The 20,043-nt window shown below is 47.1% G+C and overlaps 1 protein-coding gene across 1 annotated transcript; it reads right to left on the reverse strand.

The window, feature by feature from the left end:
• Positions 1-208: 208 nt before the first annotated feature.
• SCD (stearoyl-CoA desaturase) lies at positions 209-15,704 on the reverse strand. The gene is made up of 6 exons (XM_059899969.1): positions 15,282-15,704; positions 14,470-14,752; positions 10,482-10,612; positions 9,283-9,488; positions 7,579-7,811; positions 209-4,162 (listed from the first exon to the last, which is right to left on the reverse strand). Exons 1-6 carry the CDS (start codon positions 15,306-15,308, stop codon positions 3,963-3,965), a joined length of 1,080 nt encoding a protein of 359 aa, XP_059755952.1. The 5' UTR covers positions 15,309-15,704; the 3' UTR covers positions 209-3,962.
• Between the last annotated feature and the right edge of the window lie 4,339 nt (positions 15,705-20,043).

Below are 20,043 nucleotides of genomic sequence, written 5' to 3' on the forward strand. Positions count from 1 at the left end.
GCTTCCTGTTGCCAAGGCTGAGTTTAACCTAAAGTTACCCCTAGGAAGGGCAGGAGAGCAGGGCGGGTTACTGGGGTATGAGTCAACCATTGTGGCTTCTTGTACTTCTTTTTTACTCTTAAAGATATAGGAACAGGACACAAATAGGGTGGTGAATAAGTCCCAAGAGACTGAATCACAGCCAAAAAAACTCTCAAACACAGGGCAATCAGATTCACTTCACTTTTATTAGGAACAAACACAATCTCAGATCAGTACAACTAGCTTCAGAGTTGATATTAATAGAAATTATTCCAAAATTATTCTTAGGTCACAAATAACTACTATCCCACATAAAAAGGGAAAAATCCCACCCAATCAAGGAAAAGGTATCCTGTGTATGTTTCCATGGCAATGAGTTTATGCATTCTCAGATTTTGTCTGGCTAGTTATCCACCACTTATCTAATGGGTTTATTCAATCTCTCAGAGAGAACCGTATAGATCCATGATAGCATCCAGGACACATGGTTCATGGTGGACACAGTTCACGGTGGATACTGCTACTATAAAAATACTCAGGACTTAAGAGAATTCCTCTGCTGAAGGATCCCAAAATGCTTTATAAAAAGCATTAGTCACGCCTCAAAACTGCCCTTTGAGGTAGGTCAGTATTATTATCTCATTTTAACAGAAGGAAAACCGAGGCACATTATAGTTAAATGACTTGCCCAGGGTCACACAGCAAGTCCGTGGCACAGTGGTAGGAGAGGCCCTGGCCTTAACCACCCGTGTAACCTTGACATCGTGCTTTCTTTAACTTTTCACGCTGACCCATTTGAGCTACACTTACAGAGAATACACTCAGGATACTAGCTAACTAGGAGAAAAAGTTTCCATTTTAAATGCTACAACCATCTTTTAATATTAAAAAAAAAATTATAAGTCAAATACATTCAAATTCCTTCCACCCTCCATCATATGTGGGCAATTAATAAAAACAGCCCTAAGAAAAGTTTCCAAAACAAAGCCCAGAAGGGAATCCTGCAAACAGCTATACTGATAATTCTCCAGCCAGGCCCCCTTTTCTACTAGCCACTTCTGCAGGCTCTCAGGTGCAAAAGAACTCCACAGAGGGAGCAGGGAGGAAGCAGAGCAGGCTCAGATGCAACACTGATTAAAAAAGATGTAAGGCACCCAGATAAGTTGTCAGCACGCCCACAAAGCAAGGACTGTTAGAAACTGGACCCCATCCAGCCTTGTGTAGGGTCATGGTATAGATCAGATCCATTGAACACAATTAGAATAGAAAGATAAAAGTTGGTTTTGATCATCAGGTGTAAAGCAGGCCTCTGATGACCTGTGGAATTAAAACTACCCCACAGGCATTTCCAAGGGGTAGGTACTTGGGTCAGTGGATCTAAACTACAGTGATCTTCCATTAGATTTTTTTCTACTGAGAGGAACAGCTCAAAAGACAAGGATGCCTTTAGTCCAGCCCAACCCCTGTGGCCTCCATCTATTCAATTAATACAGAAAGAAATGCTCTCCTCCCTTCCATCCTTGGGGCTCAACAGTGGACAAAGCATTTGGTACCGTACATTTCCAATCTTAATAGAGTAAAGCCAGGCTTCTGCATTGACGACTGAGGTTACAGGGACAGGAGTGGCCCAAGGTTCTCAGACACTGATGTTTCTTCAGAACTCCTCTATACTATTGTCTGCCCTAGCCTGTGTTGTGGGGAATGCTGGTTAGTTTGCTGAACAGAGATGCTGTTCAACAAAGTTCATGGCATCTCACATCCCAAGTCTCAGCCAAAGCTTTGCTGTATACCCTGGCTCCAGGGGCCGGGACCTCCTTTTGAGTGAGGCACTTTGGAACTCGCCTTTGCTTCTTGTGCTTCCCAGTGAAGACTTGGCTCCTCCCACTTCTGCAAGCATTGCACTGTCAGCTGGGAGCACTGACTCAGGCTGGGCAGGCTTACTGAGCAAGCAGGAGGCATCCAGCATCCTCTCTGGTTCTGACCGAGACACTGGAGACTAAAAACAAACCCTCTTTTGCTCCATGGCTGGCTCACTGGCACAACATGAGCATTTGGCTTGGCTGTGCCTCATGAGAGAGAATGCCTGTGCCCAGGATGTCTCCAGCGGGGTTTGCTAGCCTTGTCTTGAGTCATCAGTGTGGTGGGGAAGCACAAGGGTGTAGGTGGAGACTCTGGAGGCCAAGTGAAAGTGGCAGCTTGCTCAACTTTATAAAGAGAAACAGTGGTTCAGCTACCCAGCTGCCTGGACCACAGTAGCCATCACTGCCTCTGAATACACACAAAGGAGGCTTGCCTATCCAGAGAAAGAAGAAAACTTTGGGGAGGAGATAGAACTGGCAGGAGAAAATGGACAGACAGGGCAGAGCCAGGAATCCATAGTCAGGGTAGTTAAGAGATTCCTACCCCTCCCCCCAGGCAGTCCTATACTTTAGGCTAGAAGTTAACAGAGAAGGAATGAGTGAAAGGGTTCAACACTGTGGGGAGAAGCCTTCTAGTTCTTTCTCAGTCCAAGGAGAAATTGAAATTAATGAAATGAACCCAACATCTAACTTGTTTGTATAACCAGCTTCCATATTAGGACACCCAATAACTTACTCAGTAATCTTCCAAATCCCACAGCCATGTGTTCTCAGAGCCCTTCTTTTGTAATGTTCCCTCCTAGGAACTGCCTACAGACCCTGCCCCTCAACCTCTCCATCTCCTGTCCAGCAGTGAGAGGAAAGGAGACAACCCGCCTAATTCTTCCTCTTCTTCAAGCCCCACTCTCCTTCAGAGGGATATACTCTAAAAGGATTATTTTAATATTCCAAGCAAAGTACCCATGGACATATAGCTCTATGTTTGACCCAACTCCACCTCCTAAAATCCTTTCTTTTTTGGGAGGCAGCTATGCTCACCACTGTACCACCAACACATCTTTTTTGGATGTCTCAAAATGCTGAAGCCACCTTATTGCTATGAGGGGAGCTGACCAATATACCAAAGATGGCACAGCAGAGAGATGAAAGAATTTTGATGATTCCATGAGCTACTGGAGTCACCAATTCTGGAAACAACCAACCTCAAGATTTCTTGTTATCTGGAATAAGAAATCTTCCTGTTATAAAAGAAAGAAAAAAAATCCTTCCCCAGCAGAGACCACTTTTACCGTAAACTAAATGCTTCTTCTTTATCCTCAGCCTAAAGTATATTGGGACATTGAGATTTGCTTTTGAGTTCTAGCATTGCCAAGCTCCACGGCCATTCCCCAATCAGAGTCAGGACAGAAAGGAAGCATGCTGGGTGGTGGGCAGGCAGCTGGGTGTCCGATCACAGCAGGAGCTTCCTGCCTTGTTTCCCACTTCAACTCATCCTTATTTATCAATCATATCATGCATGCTAACTCTCTCCCCTGACAATTTACCTGCTTTCAAAGCTTTGTGCCAATAAAGTTATTTTTCCATTTCATATAGCAAAAACCTAAGCTGAAGCTAACTGGGGGCCTTCCCAGAAGATTTTGTCATATCTCTAGCTTGAGCCACCCACCTTAAAGCTCAGGACAGCTCAAGGAAAGGGTTATCTTGGGCAAAGACCACTAGTTTTGGACTCTAGAAAGGTTGTCTAGGCTTTGGAAGCTGGAAACCCACCAATGACTGACCAGCTGCTTGCCTGGGGGGCATTGAGGGGGAAGAGAAAGGAAGGTGATAGGAACAAAACAAAGGGAAGGATAATGGGAGTAGAAGAGAAAGAAGAAAAGAAAAGAAATAAGAACATGAGCTTAACATCATAAAGGCAGAGTTGTTGGCTTTCAATTTTAAAAGAAAATTTAAAAGAATACTGTACTGGAATGGGTTAACGTCATCATCTTTAGCATCCTGGTAGCATTATTCAGTAGTTAATAAACAGAACATTAAACCTCTGCCCAGCTGGCTTTTGGAAAAGGAAACCGAGGGACCCCAAATTCAGCCACTCTTGTAGCTTTCATCTCCAGTTCTTTTAATCCTGGCCAAGACAGCAGCCTTGGATACTTTCTTTCGGTCATAAGCCAGACCGATGGCAGCCATGCAATCGATGAAGAATGTGGTAAAGTTGATGTGCCAGCGGTATTCACTGGCAGAGTAGTCATAGGGAAAGGAGTGGTGGTAGTTGTGGAAGCCCTCACCTGGAACAAAGCAGAGAAAAGTTATGGAGCTACACTGGATTGCTGGCTTCTTGATCTTGGCACTCTGGTTACCTAGCGGAGTACCTCAAACCTAGTAGAAACCTGCTGCTGTTGAATGAATGAATGAATGAATGAATCCAGTCTTTTAAACTCTGAACCAAACAGATTCCCTCAGAGGCATCTTAAGAAATGACTGGGGAGACCCTGGTCACCATGGCTCTCTGGGAGCCTTTGTGGGAGGAGGACGGGCAGTTTCTGAGAGGATAAGATGATTTGAGAGAAACTTCTATCACTGGGAGTGGATTTTAGACTGGAAAATTCCCAGAGCTTCACTAAATATTGGTATGAGACCCTAAAGGCTCTGTGTATACATGCATGTGTTAGGGTGGGGAGAGGAGAGAGTCCACAATGAAGAACCTTTGCTGTGTTTCTTACAAAGGTGAGCAAAGGAGTACACCTTTCCCCACTGCATGGGTACTCTCTCCAAGGGTGGAAGGTACCAACAGAATTGGGCAGCAACAGTCAAGTCAGAAGAAAGAAGGCCCAGCCCATGGGCCCAAGTTTCCTCAGCCTCTGCTGGTTCAGAGTAGACTGCTCTGGCTTCTAATTCTTTGAGCTTTGACCCTAGGGTGGGGGGTGAAGCTGATAAACAGAAGCTCTCTGAGGGAATAAGAATCAAAAGGCTTAGGTAGTCCCTCTAAGCTCTAAGATTCTGAGATGAGCAGTTCACTTTGCTGGATAGAGGAAAATCAAACAGATTCTGGATTCAGGATAATTTCTGTAATGCATCAAGCTGTGGAAACTCCAGACAGGGAGTTCTCTAATCTGCGGCAGGATCTTCTTTCTGAACCTCATTCAACAATAACAACACCGACCCTTATGAGGCTGGGGTAAAGCTGGGTAAAGACGAGCTAATAGGGACTTCCCTGGTGGCGCAGTGGTTAAGAATCTGCCTGCCAATGCAGGGGACACGGGTTCGAGCCCTGGTCCGGGAAGATCCCACATGCCACGGAGCAACTAAGCCCGTGCCCCACAACTACTGAGCCTGCGCTCTAGAGCCCCTGAGCCACAACCACTGAAGCCCGCGTGCCACAACTACTGAAGCCCGCATGCCGCAACTACTGAAGTCTGCGAGCCACAATTACTGAAGCCCAGGCGCCTAGAGCCCGCGTTCCTCCGCAACAAGAGAAGCCACCACAATGAGAAGCCCGCGCACCGCAACGAAGAGTAGCCCCCGCTCGCCGCAACTAGAGAAAGCCCGCGTGCAGCGATGAAGACCCAACACAGCCAAAAATAAATTAAAAAAAAAAAAAAAAGAATAGCTAGTAAAAGAGTGTGCTGAGCCCTTTGAAGATGAAAGAGCCCCAGTAGAGTAATAATGGCATTAATAACCAAAAAGGAAGGAAGTCCTGCGATGGGAAAGACACCATCCAGGGCATCATCTCAAGGTACGTCCTTTCTCTGACTATCCACAGTGCGGATCATCAGTTTATCCAGTGTGAACCGAGTAGGAGGGTAGGAAAACCCCAAGGCTAAAGGTACTGATGGAGGATTACTAATTTCCATAAACGACTTTGCAGCTAGGCTCTGTATAAGCACTAGCCAGGCCCACACTTATCAGATTTAAACTGAATCAGACACACACACACACACACACACACACACACACACGTTGCCAAGGGAGGAAAAAAAGGGGAGGAAGGTCAGTGGGCAAAAGAAGGATGAGACTTTGCAACTGGGGCAGCAAGATACAGCCCAAGAGAGGCTCAAGGGGTGAGGCCAGCTTTAGCAGAGAGAAGAAGAGCATGTGACTGTGGGGGAGGTAATTCAAGAAGAAAAAGATTAGAATGGCAGGGCAGCAGGCTACTGGAGAACAAAGGGTGAGGTGATAAGCGGGGAGAGCAGGTATGGAGGAATGATAACCGAGACAAAGTAAGCTACTGGCAGCCACTTTGAATGGATGTTCATAAAGAGGCTGGGGCTGGGGAAGACAGATCTGTTTGCAGGACAGGACAGATCTCATTCCAGAAACTTCCATAATGTTCATGAATTTTCTATGAAAATAGCCTGTATGATTGATTTCAAACATGGTTCAGAGTAAGAACATGGACAACAGTACAAGGTGTCTGAAAGGAGGGGGAAGGTGCATGAAAGTTAAAAAGAGATGAAAAAATGTCTTTAGTGCAGATAGTAAAAAAAGATGGTCAGGGTTGAGAATATAAAGGAAGGTTTTAAAGAGAACAAAGCGAAGGCTAGGCCGTGGTGTACGTAAATGTGTGGAGCAGGGAGGTTGCCTCGATATGCTGAATGACCAACAGCACTGATGACCGGTGTGGAAGAGGCCATGGGGTCTGCTTAAGGAAATCTAATTTCAGGCCTTAGTCAAGGTCTATATTTAGTTGAAAAGAGTGACGGACAAAAAAAAAATGGAGACAGATTGTAGAACCCTGTTGCCTTAGACTCTGGCTATTGGAACTGGAATGGTATAAATAAATTCTTGAATAGTCAGCATTAGATCAGTGAGCAGGTACTTATGTTCAAACTAACTGCTTTACTGGGAGTTCCCTAAGCCACGTTGAGGGGAGGGAGTGTTCCCAGCACAGAAGAGGAGCAGAAGAGAGAAAAATAAAGGACAAGAGATGAGAATGGTAGGTGGTGATAAAGGGCCACCAACAGTTGCTTTGATGTCCTTCATACTGGCATCACCAAGCAATAAGGCATGAAATACTTCAAGTATGGCCTCTCTGAAAATAGCAAGGTGACAAAAGAGAAGCTTATTGAATTAAATGACAGCTATTTGTTCTACATGTTGTATAGCACGTCTAAATGTAAAACACTAGGCTTACCAGCCACCCAGATCGGAGATGACTGGAAAAAGGGCAACCCAAAGGGGCTCATCATACATAGCATTTGGGGATTGTGCTGGAACCTGGAATCAAAGGCATTGTTATTTTTCACCCTTTTCTCATTTATTTATTTATTTTTGGCTGCATTGGGTCTTCGTTGCTGTGTGCGGGCTTTCTCTAGTTGCGGCGAGCGGGGGCTACTCTTTGTTGCAGTGCACAGGCTTCTCATTGCAGTGGCTTCTCTTGTTGCAGAGCACGGCCTCTAGGCGCGTGGGCTCAGTAGTTGTGGCTCACAGGCTTAGTTGCTCCGCGGCATGTGGGATCTTCCCCGACCAGGGCTCTAACCCATGTCCTCTGCATTGGCAGGCGGGTTCTTAACCACTGCGCCACCAGGGAAGTCCCTCACCCTGTTCTCTTTACATAGGACTTGCTGCTTAATTCTCAAGGATTTTTAATATTGCCCCTTAGTTTTATAGTGTAAAGACAGAGAGGGGTCATAAAATAGGTGAATCTGGTTTTTCTGGCTCCTAGCCTAATACCCTAAGCTGCAGACCACTAGATGTGACTTACCTACAGCTCCCAGTGAAACCAGGAGATTCTCTCGGGGGTTAATGGTCTTGTCATAAGGGCGATATCCGTACAGGTGGGCAGCACTGTTCACCAGCCAGGTGGCATTGAGCACAACGGCATAACGCAAGAAGGTGGCGACTAACAGGCTGTGTGGAAAAGTTTCACCCCAGCAGTAGCAGGGCACGACTGTGGGCAGGATGAAGCACATCAACAGGACAGCGGGTTTGTAGTACCTACATTGAGAGATCATACGCCTGGTCAGTGGAGAGAGGACTCTGAGACCTACTTGATTTTCTATTCTCACACGGTTGGGCTGTCTCTTTCTTTCTACATTGTGAGCACAATGTGGCAGGAAACAGAGCAAGAGGGAATGGGGTGGGAAATCTTCTGAGAATGTAGTGTTATTATCATACTTCTTAGATGAGGTAATGAGGGGTTAAATGACTTTTCTAGGGTCACACCACCAGACACCGGTGGAGCAAGGATTGGAATGCTTTGTCTCCTGACTCTAAATCCATTGCTCTCTTTTACTACAGCATAATACCACTTTGGTAAAACAGGTGGGGTCCAAATTACAGACTGAGTTCTCCTTCCTGGGTTTTTCCATCCTGCCTTTGGGCTTCCTTTCTCTTTATCAGTGCTCTTGGCAGAATCTATGTTTAGTATCTTGCCTCCATCTCCTGCTAGCCAGGAATCCTTCTCATCCTTCCTCTTCTTTTCCCTCAGAGAGGCACTCCGAATGTCCTAGATGCCTGCAGGTCTGTCCCTCTGGAGGCCCTGTCCCATTCTTCATTCTCCCAAATGTACAGCAGGCCACTGACATTCCGAGGGAGCTGATTTCCTACATCCCTTCAGCAGTCAAGTCTGATCCTCTTGTATCATTAGTAACCCCTGCTTCCAGCTCCTCTCCACTCCTACCACCACTTCCCTGCACGGATCCCCACTACCTCCCCACCTGTGGCCCTGCTTCCCACCTCTTTAGCTCAAGGCCTTCTTTCACCTATCCCCAGAGTGACCTTTCTAAAGCACACCTCCAACCATGCCACATTCTGGCTCAAAAGCCTTTTCAGGGTTTCCTATTGCCTGGGTTAAATTAAACCTCATCTGCTTTTAAGAATCCAGAAGAATGGCATCGGTTTCCCTTTCTAGCCTTATTTCCTACCACACCCTGTACTTCAAAGGACTCTGTTGCTGGAACACACTTCAGCTCATTCTTTCTGTTTGCACTGTCCCCACCTCCCCACCTGTGAAAATCTCTATCCATCAGTGGATTCCAAAGCTACTTTCTTCATAAGCCCTTCCCTGATGTTCCCACTCTGCAACCTCCCTCCCCTTTGTGCCTCTCCTGGGTATGGAAAATATTTTGCCACGTATCATAGGTATTTGGACACTTGGCTTATCCCTCCACTCCCCAATAAGCTATGAACTCCTTGAAGGTAAGGACCATGACACATTCAGCATTGTATCCATGACCATCCTAGGTCAACAAACATTTGTTGAATTTAATTGGTTTAGATAGCTCAGAGAGAAAGAAACAACAACAGTCTATGGCTATGGGCCTGTGGGCTATTAAAAATTAGGGTTTTAAATTATAATTTGGGATATGGAAACCCAGTAAATTTCTCAGCTCATGTTGACAAGTCCCAGGAGAAAAAAGTGGGTCACCAAATGCCAGGTCCCCAGCTCCATCATCATGTCACTCACCTCCTCTGGAACACCAACAGCTTCTCAGCTTTTAGGTCAGATAAGTTTAGCAAACCACCCTTCTCTTTGACGTCTGGGTGTTTGCGCACAAGCAGCCAACCCACGTGAGAGAAGAAAAAGCCACGTCGGGAATTGTGGGGATCAGCATGTGTTTCCGAAAACTTGTGGTGGGCACGGTGATCTCGGGCCCATTCGTAAACGTCATTCTGGAGGAACAGAGAAGAGGAATGAAGGCCTGAGGAGAGACACCCTCTCAGGCGAGTTCCAATGGCTGGGGAGTCTGCACAATCTCTTCCTTCTTTTGCCCCACAGGGACAACGTGGGGAGCCTTCAAGGCATTAAGTGCTATGGCAGGGATGATTATGTAACCGTGGGATATTGCCATGGAGAAGGGGATTAATTTGGTTTCCTTGTTTTTTCCTCTTGCTCCAAGGTAAGCCTTGCACTACATGCTATCCTTTACCCTCTGCTACTGCTTAATAACTATGAGTTCCCTTTCTCCAATTCCCTTCATTCTATCTCTGCTATAAACTTCCTGCTTCAACAAACCTCAACACTTGACTTAGGCAGCCTGGTAGCCCAACATAGGACCATAGCGTTGGTCTACCTAAACCCTCAGTGACACAATTTCCCCATCTGTGAAATGGGGATAACAATAGCAGCTACCTCCCAAGATCATTGTGAGGGTTTAATGAGGTAATCTATGACAAGTGCTTAGAATAGTGCCAGGCATATAGTTAGCACTATAAAAGTGTTTGATCTTCTTACCTGAAAACAACAGAGTTCATGAATCTGTGAAACATTAACTTCCGCCCCATTGTGGTGGCGTCCTAAGACATTAAAGTAGTGAATGTCTTGTTCAATGTCTGCCAGGGAAACCAGGGTCAGTTCCTGCCTTCAGTTCCTGCCTTAGGCACTTATGAAGGACCACAATGGCCAGACTTTGTGATAACAGAGGATCAAAAATGACCCTATACACTGAGAGTATTTCCTCTTTATCTCCTACCTCCCTTTTCCAGTCACTCAGAAGTAAACTTATGTTTTATGGACTTCAGGACTGAACTTGAACTTGACTATAAGGAGAAAGTGAAGTGGCTGTCCAGGTGCTGCTCCTCTCCAGGCACTGATCGCCTCCATTCTGCCCCCAGATCGTCAATAAAGAGTGAGGAAAAAAGAGCTGAGCACAGTTGGCTTCTCACCTGGAATGCCATCGTGTTGGCGATGATCAGGAAGAGCCGCAGGGGCAGCCGAGCTTTGTAACTTCGGTGACTCCACAGGCGATGGGCTCCTGCTGTGACGCCCAGGGCACTAATCAGATAGTAGAAAAACGCTGCCAGGAGAAGACAGGGCAGGGAGTCACTAATCTGGGAAAGCATTCACATGATGTTCTCCTCAGGTCAGAGTCTGTGTGTTCTTTAGCCTCCGAGTGAGGATCTGCTTTTTCCTGAACTCCAGGGATACCTTGATCTCTTAGGCTCCTTTGATTTTATCACTTGAAAAATACCATCACCTCTCATCCTCTCAACCTAGGAGCTGGAATAAGTTTAGGAGTCCCAGGAACTTCAGAAAGGCAGGACAGAGAAGAGGGCTCTCACCCCCCAGCCACTTGGCATTCTCATTCGTGAAGGACACTCTCCGAGATCGCATCTCCTCTGACCTTCTGCTAACCTTCTCCAAGGTTTGAAGGACCACAGACTACTCCTGCAGTGCTTAAGACACATAAGCAAGGATGGTATTAAAATATTTAACAGACAGTATGGTCTGGGCACTGACCAATTCAAGGGTCCCTGGGTTCTAGGGGACATTAAGGGGGCTCAGAACTAGGGCTATTTACCAGCTGGTACAAAAGCATTTCAATCTTTTAGCAGGTGGTGTGGCCATAGGAGGGGAAAATTTGCCCTGTATGTAAGTCATAGCTGCACAGCGTCTTAAGCTTCGCCAAGGATTTTATATTCTCCGATTCACTGGATACCTTGAATGGGGTTTAATATCCTCACTTTGCAGTTGAAGAAATAGAAGCTCAGAGAAGTTAAGTGTTTATCTGTCGTCACATGGCAAGTAAGAAATGGAGCCAAGATTTGAAACTAGATTTTCTGTCAATAAGCAGTTTATGTTCGAAAGTCTGGCACAAGGATGTGTACCATCCACCTCCCCAAGATAGGCACAAGGCTCCTGTGTCTCACCTTTGCCATGTCCCTCTGCCAGCCCACACTCCCTCTGCCAAGGCTAATTCTAGATAGTAGCGGCACGGACCCAAAGCTGTGGGTGGAGCACCCCAATGCTGTCCTGCCTCACCTTCCTGGAGGCCTGCAGGCTCCGGGGGCGCCAGACAGAGTCTCTAACTGGGAGGCGGGTTGCTTGGCATACCTACCTTCCTCTGTTCAGTAACTCTAGGAGGCAGGGGCTGAGGCCTTGGTAGAGCAGTGACTGTTGACAATGTTTCATTCCTAGGGAAGCAGCTAGAAACAATGGATCCTCAGTGGCCACTGAACTTAGTTGCAGTTGGAGACACCACACATTGTAACAAATCGTCCTGTGTTCTTCAGCCATAGATACCAGTTTCCTAAACAAGCTCCCACCCCACCCATCTTCCTCTACCCTATCCTATTCCTCCTACAGGATGGGGAGGAGAGCCATGGAGCTAGAGTCTGTCCTAGTGAGAGCTCTACCCACAGTCCCTCTGGGCTGAATTAGGGCCCCCTATGATTTGCTGGTCTCCAGCCACGTGGTAATATCCTCCCACATGCAGTATCTTGCCTGCACCTGCACCTGGATAAATGACAGTTGAGCTACAGCCCGCCAATCACTAAGGGTGAAGAAAAATGTCTTTGGGCACAAAAGAAGAAGCGCTCAGCTCAGAAGCAAGGAAGTTATTGGGGTTGTTTCATGCCACCGAAGACCCTGGCAAGTTGACTCAGAAAGCACGTAAGATCCTTGCATTAACAAAGGAATTGGGAAAAGCACCCAAGCCCTCTGGTGCCTTTTTCTCTAAGGCTTATCTAATAGAAGGCCTTGTGTCAGTTGGAAATTCATTCTCTATTAAAGTCCAAATTGATGGTTAAGCAAAACCTCATAGCTTTAGTCCTAAGAAAGAGACTGGAGAAGTTTTGCCCCATGGCATCTCAGTGTAGCCAGAGATATCTCTTCAGCCCTTCCCTCAGGGCTCTTCTGAGACAAAATTGCTCAAAATTGCTCAGTCATGAGAAATGCTGGAATCACAACCATTTGCTAATTTAACACTGTCCTTAGGGATAAAACAAGAAAAGGTAAAGCCAAGCTCCTGAACTCCGAAGGACCCTCTGACCCTCCCCCCAACCCCCTTTTGTTCCTTAAGAGTTCTGATATCCCCATACCAAATCGGTCATTCCGTCAGCTAAGCCATCCACCACAGGGCCCAGGGACAGGAGTAAAATAGTCACAACTCATCCAGTCTTTGTGTGACACATTTCTCTGTCCAAAGGCACAGCACACACCCATGGGCAGGGCACCAAAAAGGTAGCGGGCACAGCCCTGGTTCGGGGATAGCATTCTGCCCCCTGCGCTAGCAGCCGAGGAAGAGGAGTGAGCAGCAGCGGTCTGGCCAAACTCTGGACTTTACGAGAGGCATACAGGGAGACCTGAGGCTGGAAGGGGCTTGCAGGTGACTAAACACCTGGTGAAGACTCCTCTACTGGGGAGAAGGGGTAGAAAGAGGGGTCCACAGTCTCCCTGGGGAATCCTTGTCCCTGCTCTTGATTCCTCACGCTGAACTAAAGTTCTGCTGGGTCCTCAGAAGGGCTAGAGAACAGATGTCCCCCTCCCCTCACAAATATAAGAGCCCTTCCTGGTCTGCAGATGAACAGATTTCATCTGCATGTGGCCGGCTCCAGCAATGACACACGTGTAACTTAAGGAGCACTACCTTTCTAATCTCAAAAAAAGTACTGTCGTCCCCAGTGTGTATCTGGAAAAATTGAGAGAGGGGATCTACCCAGCTGCATTTCTCTGTCTGTGGCACCAAGAGGATTCCCCAAGACAAAGCTCCGTGGACCTCTTTAGTCTAAAAGCAACTTTAGACTAAAGAGGTCCTGGAGGACTCGGCTGAGACCTGCCTGCTGGCCCTACTACATAACTCCCTTCCAAGAGTGCAGCTGTCTGCAAGTGCCCCGCACCCCGGACTGCTCTGGAAATCCTACAGTTGCTTCCTGGAGAGGGAGTTCTGGCCCACCCCCCTCAGACAGTGGCGATGTGGGTCCCCTGGGTCTTTAGGCTTCCCTGCTCTCCCCTTCCGAAGTCAGACTTACAGTGGCAGAGGTGGAAATGCCCTCAGCGCATGTGTGTGTGCAGGGGGCAGGGCCCTGCTCTCCGCCCAAGCCCATGGATTCCTGAAAGAGCTGAGCTAAGGGCAGGGCAGGGATGCACTGGGGACTGTCTCCCTCACTGCAGCAGCCTGAAGGCCAGGGCTACCCAGGCTCAGGAGAGAGGGGCTGGAGCAGGATGAGTGGGGAATGGGACATGAAACACTTCTTTAACCTTATCTCATTCTAAGAACATTTTGTTGAGTGGCATGTGCAGTCCCCTGGAGACCTACATGGAGTCACAGAGCAGCGAATCTGTGTAACTTGGGTTACGCAGGAGACTTCTTCACCTGTCTATGTAACTAAGGAGCCTGACAGGGCCAAGGGTCAGGGCAAAATAATTTTGTGGATGACCACCGCTCTGTTCCTCCCTCTTCTACAAACTCTTCCTGAGTAGCTTCTCTCGCTATCCCATGACTGTGCTCAGCATATACCCTCTAAAGCCACTAGTCTAGTCCCATGTCCCCATGCCTCCCAGGTAGGGACCTTGATTCTTTCGTGGCTGGCAGGGCTGGGACAAGCAGTCAAGCAAAAGACTTGAAACAGAAAACCTCTTTCCGGGAAAGCTGACTCTCTGGCACAGTTCTGCTCACTTCAAAACCTGCGGCCCATGGTCTCAGGGGTTCCTCCCCAACACCCAAATTAAAGGACCCCCAGAACTGACACTCCTGCATCCCAACCCCCCTAGGCTCTGTTCCCAGCCCACCCAGCCTCTCAGGACACCAAAGAGAAATGGCTGGGAAAACCTCAGCCTGGAAGGGCTGGTGTTTCTGCTCTATGTAAGATCGTACTTTATCAAGAGTGGAGAGAACCTGGGGTACTGGGTCAGGAGGATGGGGGAAACTCTTACCCCAGAGCAAGGTGTACATTTTGCAGGTGGGGATCCATGTGATCCCATACAGGGCTCCCAAGTGTAGCAGAGACATGAGGATGATGTTTCTCCAAACATACTCAAGCTTGGGATTTGGGCCCTCCTTATCCTGGTAGCTTGGGTCATAGATGTCATCTCTTATTTCAGGGCGGATGTCTTCTTCCAAGTATAGAGGAGTCTTCTCCAGCTTGCCCCCTCCATTCTGCAGGAGCCTGGCGGGAGGCGCTGTGATAGTGGTGGTGGTTGTGTAGGAGCTAGAGATCTGGAAGGGAGAGGAAGTGGAGGGTCAGGAGAGAGGAGAGGACACGTGGACGTAGTAGGGGCCACTTCACTCGCTAATCAAGCTGGGGGAAGGGCGGGGTATAGGCACAGACCTGGCCCCAATACCCACGTTACCTGAGGGCAAGGTCTATCCCAGATGGAAGAGAAGGAAGTCCCTAGGAACGGTGCAGAGAGATTGGGGAGGGGGGGGGGGTGAAACCTCAAGGTGAAAGGGAAATAGGAAAGAGGAGTAAAACACTCGCACCCCAACGAACACACAAAGACAAGCCCGCACGCCTACATACGTAAGAGTACCGGCACGACCAGATTTTTCTTTAAAGCTTAAGAAACAAAAGTTGTGGACCTAAGTTCCCAAATTACAATCCCCATTCCCAACAAATTGAAGGCAGTACAACTCGCAAAAGATGGCTGTGTGCAGAGATCTCAACTCTCTTCCCCCACCGAGTCACTTAGAAGCCCGACCAGCGCCGGCGAACCCGCGGTCTGGGGGCCATTACTTGGAAGCTCACCTCCTCCTGCAGCAAGTGGGCCGGCATCTGGGCTCTCGGACGCTGGGATCACTTTCCCAGGGCTGAGACTGCGGAGCGGAGTTCGGGGCAGCCCGAACTGAGGGTAGATTAGTTCCCGAGGCCGCTTTTGCGCGGCGATCCGCGGCGCTGCGCTCGGAACCCTTTGCTGCACGGTGCGCGCTGGATCGGTGTCCGGACCCGACCTGCTGTGCGTGGATCTCCCCAAGCTGGTGATTTAAAGGCTAAAGCTGGCAGTGGGTGACCGGGTCCCGTATTTCCTCAGACCCTTTTATTCGTTGCCAACAAGGGGCAAAGTAAGCAGAGTTGGCTCACCGTGGGAGATCCGCATGGGCGGGAGAGGGGAGGAGACGCAAAAATTGGATGCTGCAGACACACCGCGGCTTGGCCGCCGCAGCCCCTGCCTCTGGCCCTGCCCCTGGGGAAATTCTAATGGGCTTCTGTAGACTCTGGCGCGTCATTGGCCAAAGGGAATTTGGTGCCACCTCGTCCTGCCGTTGCCATTGGCTCGGCGCAATCTGCTGTTTCCTCTGCCGCGAGCTCCTCACTCCCCCTCCCCTCCCTTTCTCCTTCTAGGCTTCTCTTCCACCGGCCGCTGGGCCTCTGCCCGGCACCCCGCCGCCTGGGAGGCGCTCGGAAGGGTCCTCTCTGGAAGAGGGAGAGGACCCGATCGGGGAACTGGGGAACGGGGGGTGGGTGCCAGCCCAGGACTGGCCCCGGGCACTTCGCGAATGGATGGGCACTGGGGAAGTTTCCCGGGGAGGAGTGGGGAAGCCACACGGGCGACCACTACACGCAACTGCACCCCCGCCTTCCCGCTCGCCGAGACGCGTAGGAGGGGAGACTTGCTTTCAAGCCCGGGGTCGCGGGCTGCGGGCCCAGCGAAGCCCCGCCTCGCTCCGTGGCGAGCGCTCAGGGGGTGGGGGGGGGGGGGCGGTCGGTCCGCGGCGGAACAATGGCTCTGCCCCGCCTACCAGCGGCGCGGCGCTAACCCCGGACTGCTGAACTCGCGGGTCTCCAGCCTCGCGCACGCATAGATGCACTGATGTGTAAACCTGCACGTGCGCACGATGTTCAGCCACTGGGCACGCCCAGCAGGGGACGTTCACCGCCAGGCACCAGTGAGCTGTCCCATCCCTGTGCCCACGCCTCCAGAACGTGTGCGGGATGTTTTGGAGATTCTTCAGATTGTCGGGTTGTAGTTTTGGAATTGCCTTCATGGGGAAAGGCAGGAAGCACCAGACATGTGCTTTCACTCAGAAGCAAGAGAAAGTACTTGTAAGTGGAACAAGAATAGCTAACGTGTAGTGAATTGTTACTGCAAGACAATCCACAAGAATCATTTCATTTAATCCTTACTTCACCATCCACCTCTGTTCCAGTCCTGGCTCCCTGTCTAGTACAAAAGTTTTGAATGAGATTAGATGTCTTCAGATATGGACAGCTATCTCGTCACGGCTCAGAAGCCTTCAGCAGGTGTGTGGGAGAGAAGTCTAAGCACATGCTGCTCCTCTCCAGGCTCTCCTTGCAATGTCTAGTTTGCTTAATTCCTCTGCCATCTACAGGGTTATCCTTCAAGGGAGAAGATTCAGGGTTTCTTTGGGGGTGTACCCTCAATTGTGGCCAAAGGTGGCTCTACCGTTGAGACCAGCTTTCTTTCTCTTTAACTGCCCGTTTCCTCCAGACCCTGGACTTCAGCAGAGAACAAGCTGAAAAATCAGAGTTCCCTGGAAACTGCCCTCCTCCTCACTTAGACTCAGGTAGGTATTACTACTGTTATCACTTAATGCTGGCAATATTATGTAAGCCAGGTGGTAGGTCATTCATTTTTCTGCCAGAGAAAGGAATGGGAGGCCTGCCAAGACAAAAATGGAGAACAGGAGTATTTTATTCCTCTCTGAAGACAAGATGCTACCCTTGTCCCAAAGAGGGAACCTTTGGGAGTCTAAGGAAGGTCCGGATAAGGAGAGAGTTTGGGGGAGCCCATCTCACTGTTGATAACTATGATAGAAAGGTGAATGGTTCCCTAGCTTGGGCTTCCTCCCTGAAGTTCATCTGAGGCATATCACATGGCTATGAGTGTGTCACCCATTACTTTAAAACCCTCAGTAGCTTGCCGCAGCCCATAAAACATGGCTGTGTGGTAGGAGTAATATTATGGGAAAAGCATGAGCTTTAACTTTTTTTTTTTTTTAATTTTTTGGCTGCGCCGCTTGGCATGTGGGATCTTAGTTCCCTGACCAGGGATTGAACCCGCACCCCCTGCACTGGAAACTCAGAGTCTTAACCACTGGACCACCAGGGAAGTCCCAGCATGAGCTTTGATATCAAGAAGTATTAGGTCAATGGCAAATTAGAAGTTATAAATAAGTATGTGATCAATATCTGTATCCAATTGCATTTATACATTGATTAAGATGATAGATATTTTAGCATATAATAGGAAAGTATAAAGTATGCTTGGGAGATGGAAATTGGACCTATAAATCTTGCTCTACGAAAAGGGGCACAGGGTACCATGGCAGTTTCTGAACTTTGTTTTGATTCTTCAACTCAAGAGATGAAGAAGAAACAGACCCTGTTTAGCTCTCTTAGGTAAATAAGATGTCATTAGCAAGAAGTCACAGATAACAGTCTCTCTCTTCTTCAGCCCTTCTCAAGTGTTCCTGGATCTGGTCTTATAGGCCAAGAACATCTACAAAAAGGCTGCAGCTAATATTATACTTAATGGTGAAATATTCAAAAATTATTCCCCTAAAATAGGGGAACAGGCAAGCATGTAATCTCTTACCACTTCTATTCAACATTGTACTAGAAATCCTAGCTAGCATAATGGTCAAGAAAAAGAAATAAAAAGCATAAAGATATGGAAAAAACAAGTAAAATTGTTATTATTTGCAGAAGACGTAACTTGTGTATGAAAAATGTACGGAATACACACACACAAAAAGCCCAAATCAGTAAGTGACTTTAGAAAGGTCAAGGATAGAAAGTCAATATAAAAAATTATTCCATCCTACATACTATTTAAAAACAATTGGAGAATGAAAATTGAAATATACTATTTACAATAGCATCAAAAATATCACATACAAAGGATAAATCTAACTAAATATTTGTGGGATAGCTACACTGAAAATGACAAAACGTTGCTGAGAGAAACTTAAAAATTCTTAAAGAAATGGAGACAAAATAGAAATTGAGACATACTGTGTTCATAGATGGTTAGACTCAATGTTGATCTGTAGATTAATTTAATCCCTATAAAAATCCAACAGATTTCTTTGAGGAAATAGACAAGCTGATTCTAAAATGGAAATGCAAAAAGGGTCTAGAGTAGCCAAAAACAATCTTGGAGGAATTAAGTTGGAGGAATTAAACTATTTTAATTAGGACTTACTATAAGACTAGAGTATTCAAGGGAGTGTGGAGTTAGAAAAAGTAGAGACAAATAGATCAATGAAATAAATTAGAAATTTTGAAATCCACCAACACATATATGGTTAACTGACTTTTTACAACGGTCCCAGGTCAATACAGTGTGGAGGGGAAAATCTCTTTAACAAGTATTACTGGGGCAACTAGATATCCATATAAAATAAATGAACCTCAACCTCTAGCTCACTCCACACACAAAAATTAATTTGAGAGGGGTCATAGAGCTAAATGTAAAACCCACGACCATAAAGTTTCTATTGGGTTGGCCAGAGAGTTCCTTCGGCTTTTAAGTAAAAATAAAAGGCACATTTTTCATTTTCACCAAGAACTTTATCGAACAACATATTCACCATTTTGTTCCACTACCTTCTGCCATTTTCCAGGCAACTTCATAATTCCATCTTCCTAAAACTTTTTGTCTTTTTGAGCAAAGAACTGTTCCAGGTGCCTTTTACAGTCTTGAAGGGAATTGAAATTTTTTCCATTAAGAGAATTTTGTGAAGACTGAAATAAATGGAAATCCAAAGGTGCAAAGTCTGGTGAATACGGCAGATGAATCAGAACTTCCCACCCAAGCTGTAACAGTTTTTGCCTGGTCATCAAAGAAACATGCGGTCTTGCATTATCCTGATGGAAGATTATGTGTTTTCTCTTGACTAACTCTGGACGCTTTTCATCGAGGGCCACTTTCAGTTGGTCTAATTGGGAGCAGTACTTGTTGGAATTAATTATTTGGTTTTCCGGAAGGAGCTCATAATAGAGGACTCCCTTCCAATCCCACCGTATACACAACATCAACTTCTTTGGATGAAGACTGGCCTTTGGTGTGGTTGGTGGTGGTTCATTTCGCTTGCCCCACGATCTCTTCCTTTCCACATTATTGTACAGTATCCACTTTTCATCGCCCGTCACAATTTGTTTTAAAAACGGAACGTTTTCATTATGTTTCAGTAGAGAATCGCATGCAGAAATACGGTCAAGAAGGTTTTTTTCTGCTTAACTTATGTGGAACCTAAACATCAAAGCCATTAACATAACCAAGCTGGTGCGAATGATTTTCAACGCTTGATTTGGATATTTTGAGTTTGTCGGCTATCTCCTGCGTGGTATAACGTTGATTGTTCTCAATTAATGTCTCAATTTGATCGCTATCAACTGGTCTACCTGACTGTGGAGCATCGTCCAGAGAGAAGTCTCCAGCACGAAACTTCACAAACCACTTTGACATGTTCGATCAGTCACAGCACCTTCTCCATACACTGCACAAATCTTTTTCTTTTGCGTTTCAGTTGCGTTTTTACCTTTC

The sequence above is a fragment of the Balaenoptera ricei genome, chromosome 16, assembly GCF_028023285.1.
Source record: "Balaenoptera ricei isolate mBalRic1 chromosome 16, mBalRic1.hap2, whole genome shotgun sequence".
NCBI classification, from domain to species: domain Eukaryota; kingdom Metazoa; phylum Chordata; class Mammalia; order Artiodactyla; family Balaenopteridae; genus Balaenoptera; species Balaenoptera ricei.

Bases quoted from the DNA above. Each gene is read 5' to 3' on its own strand.
- SCD (XM_059899969.1), bottom strand. From the start codon at position 15,308: ATGCCGGCCCACTTGCTGCAGGAGGAG. The intron at 14,753-15,281 runs GTGAGCTTCCAA...TCTCCCTTCCAG, and splicing joins CCCACTTGCTGCAGGAGGAG to ATCTCTAGCTCCTACACAAC. The intron at 7,812-9,282 runs GTGAGTGACATG...CTCTCAATGTAG, and splicing joins CTGTTGGTGTTCCAGAGGAG to GTACTACAAACCCGCTGTCC.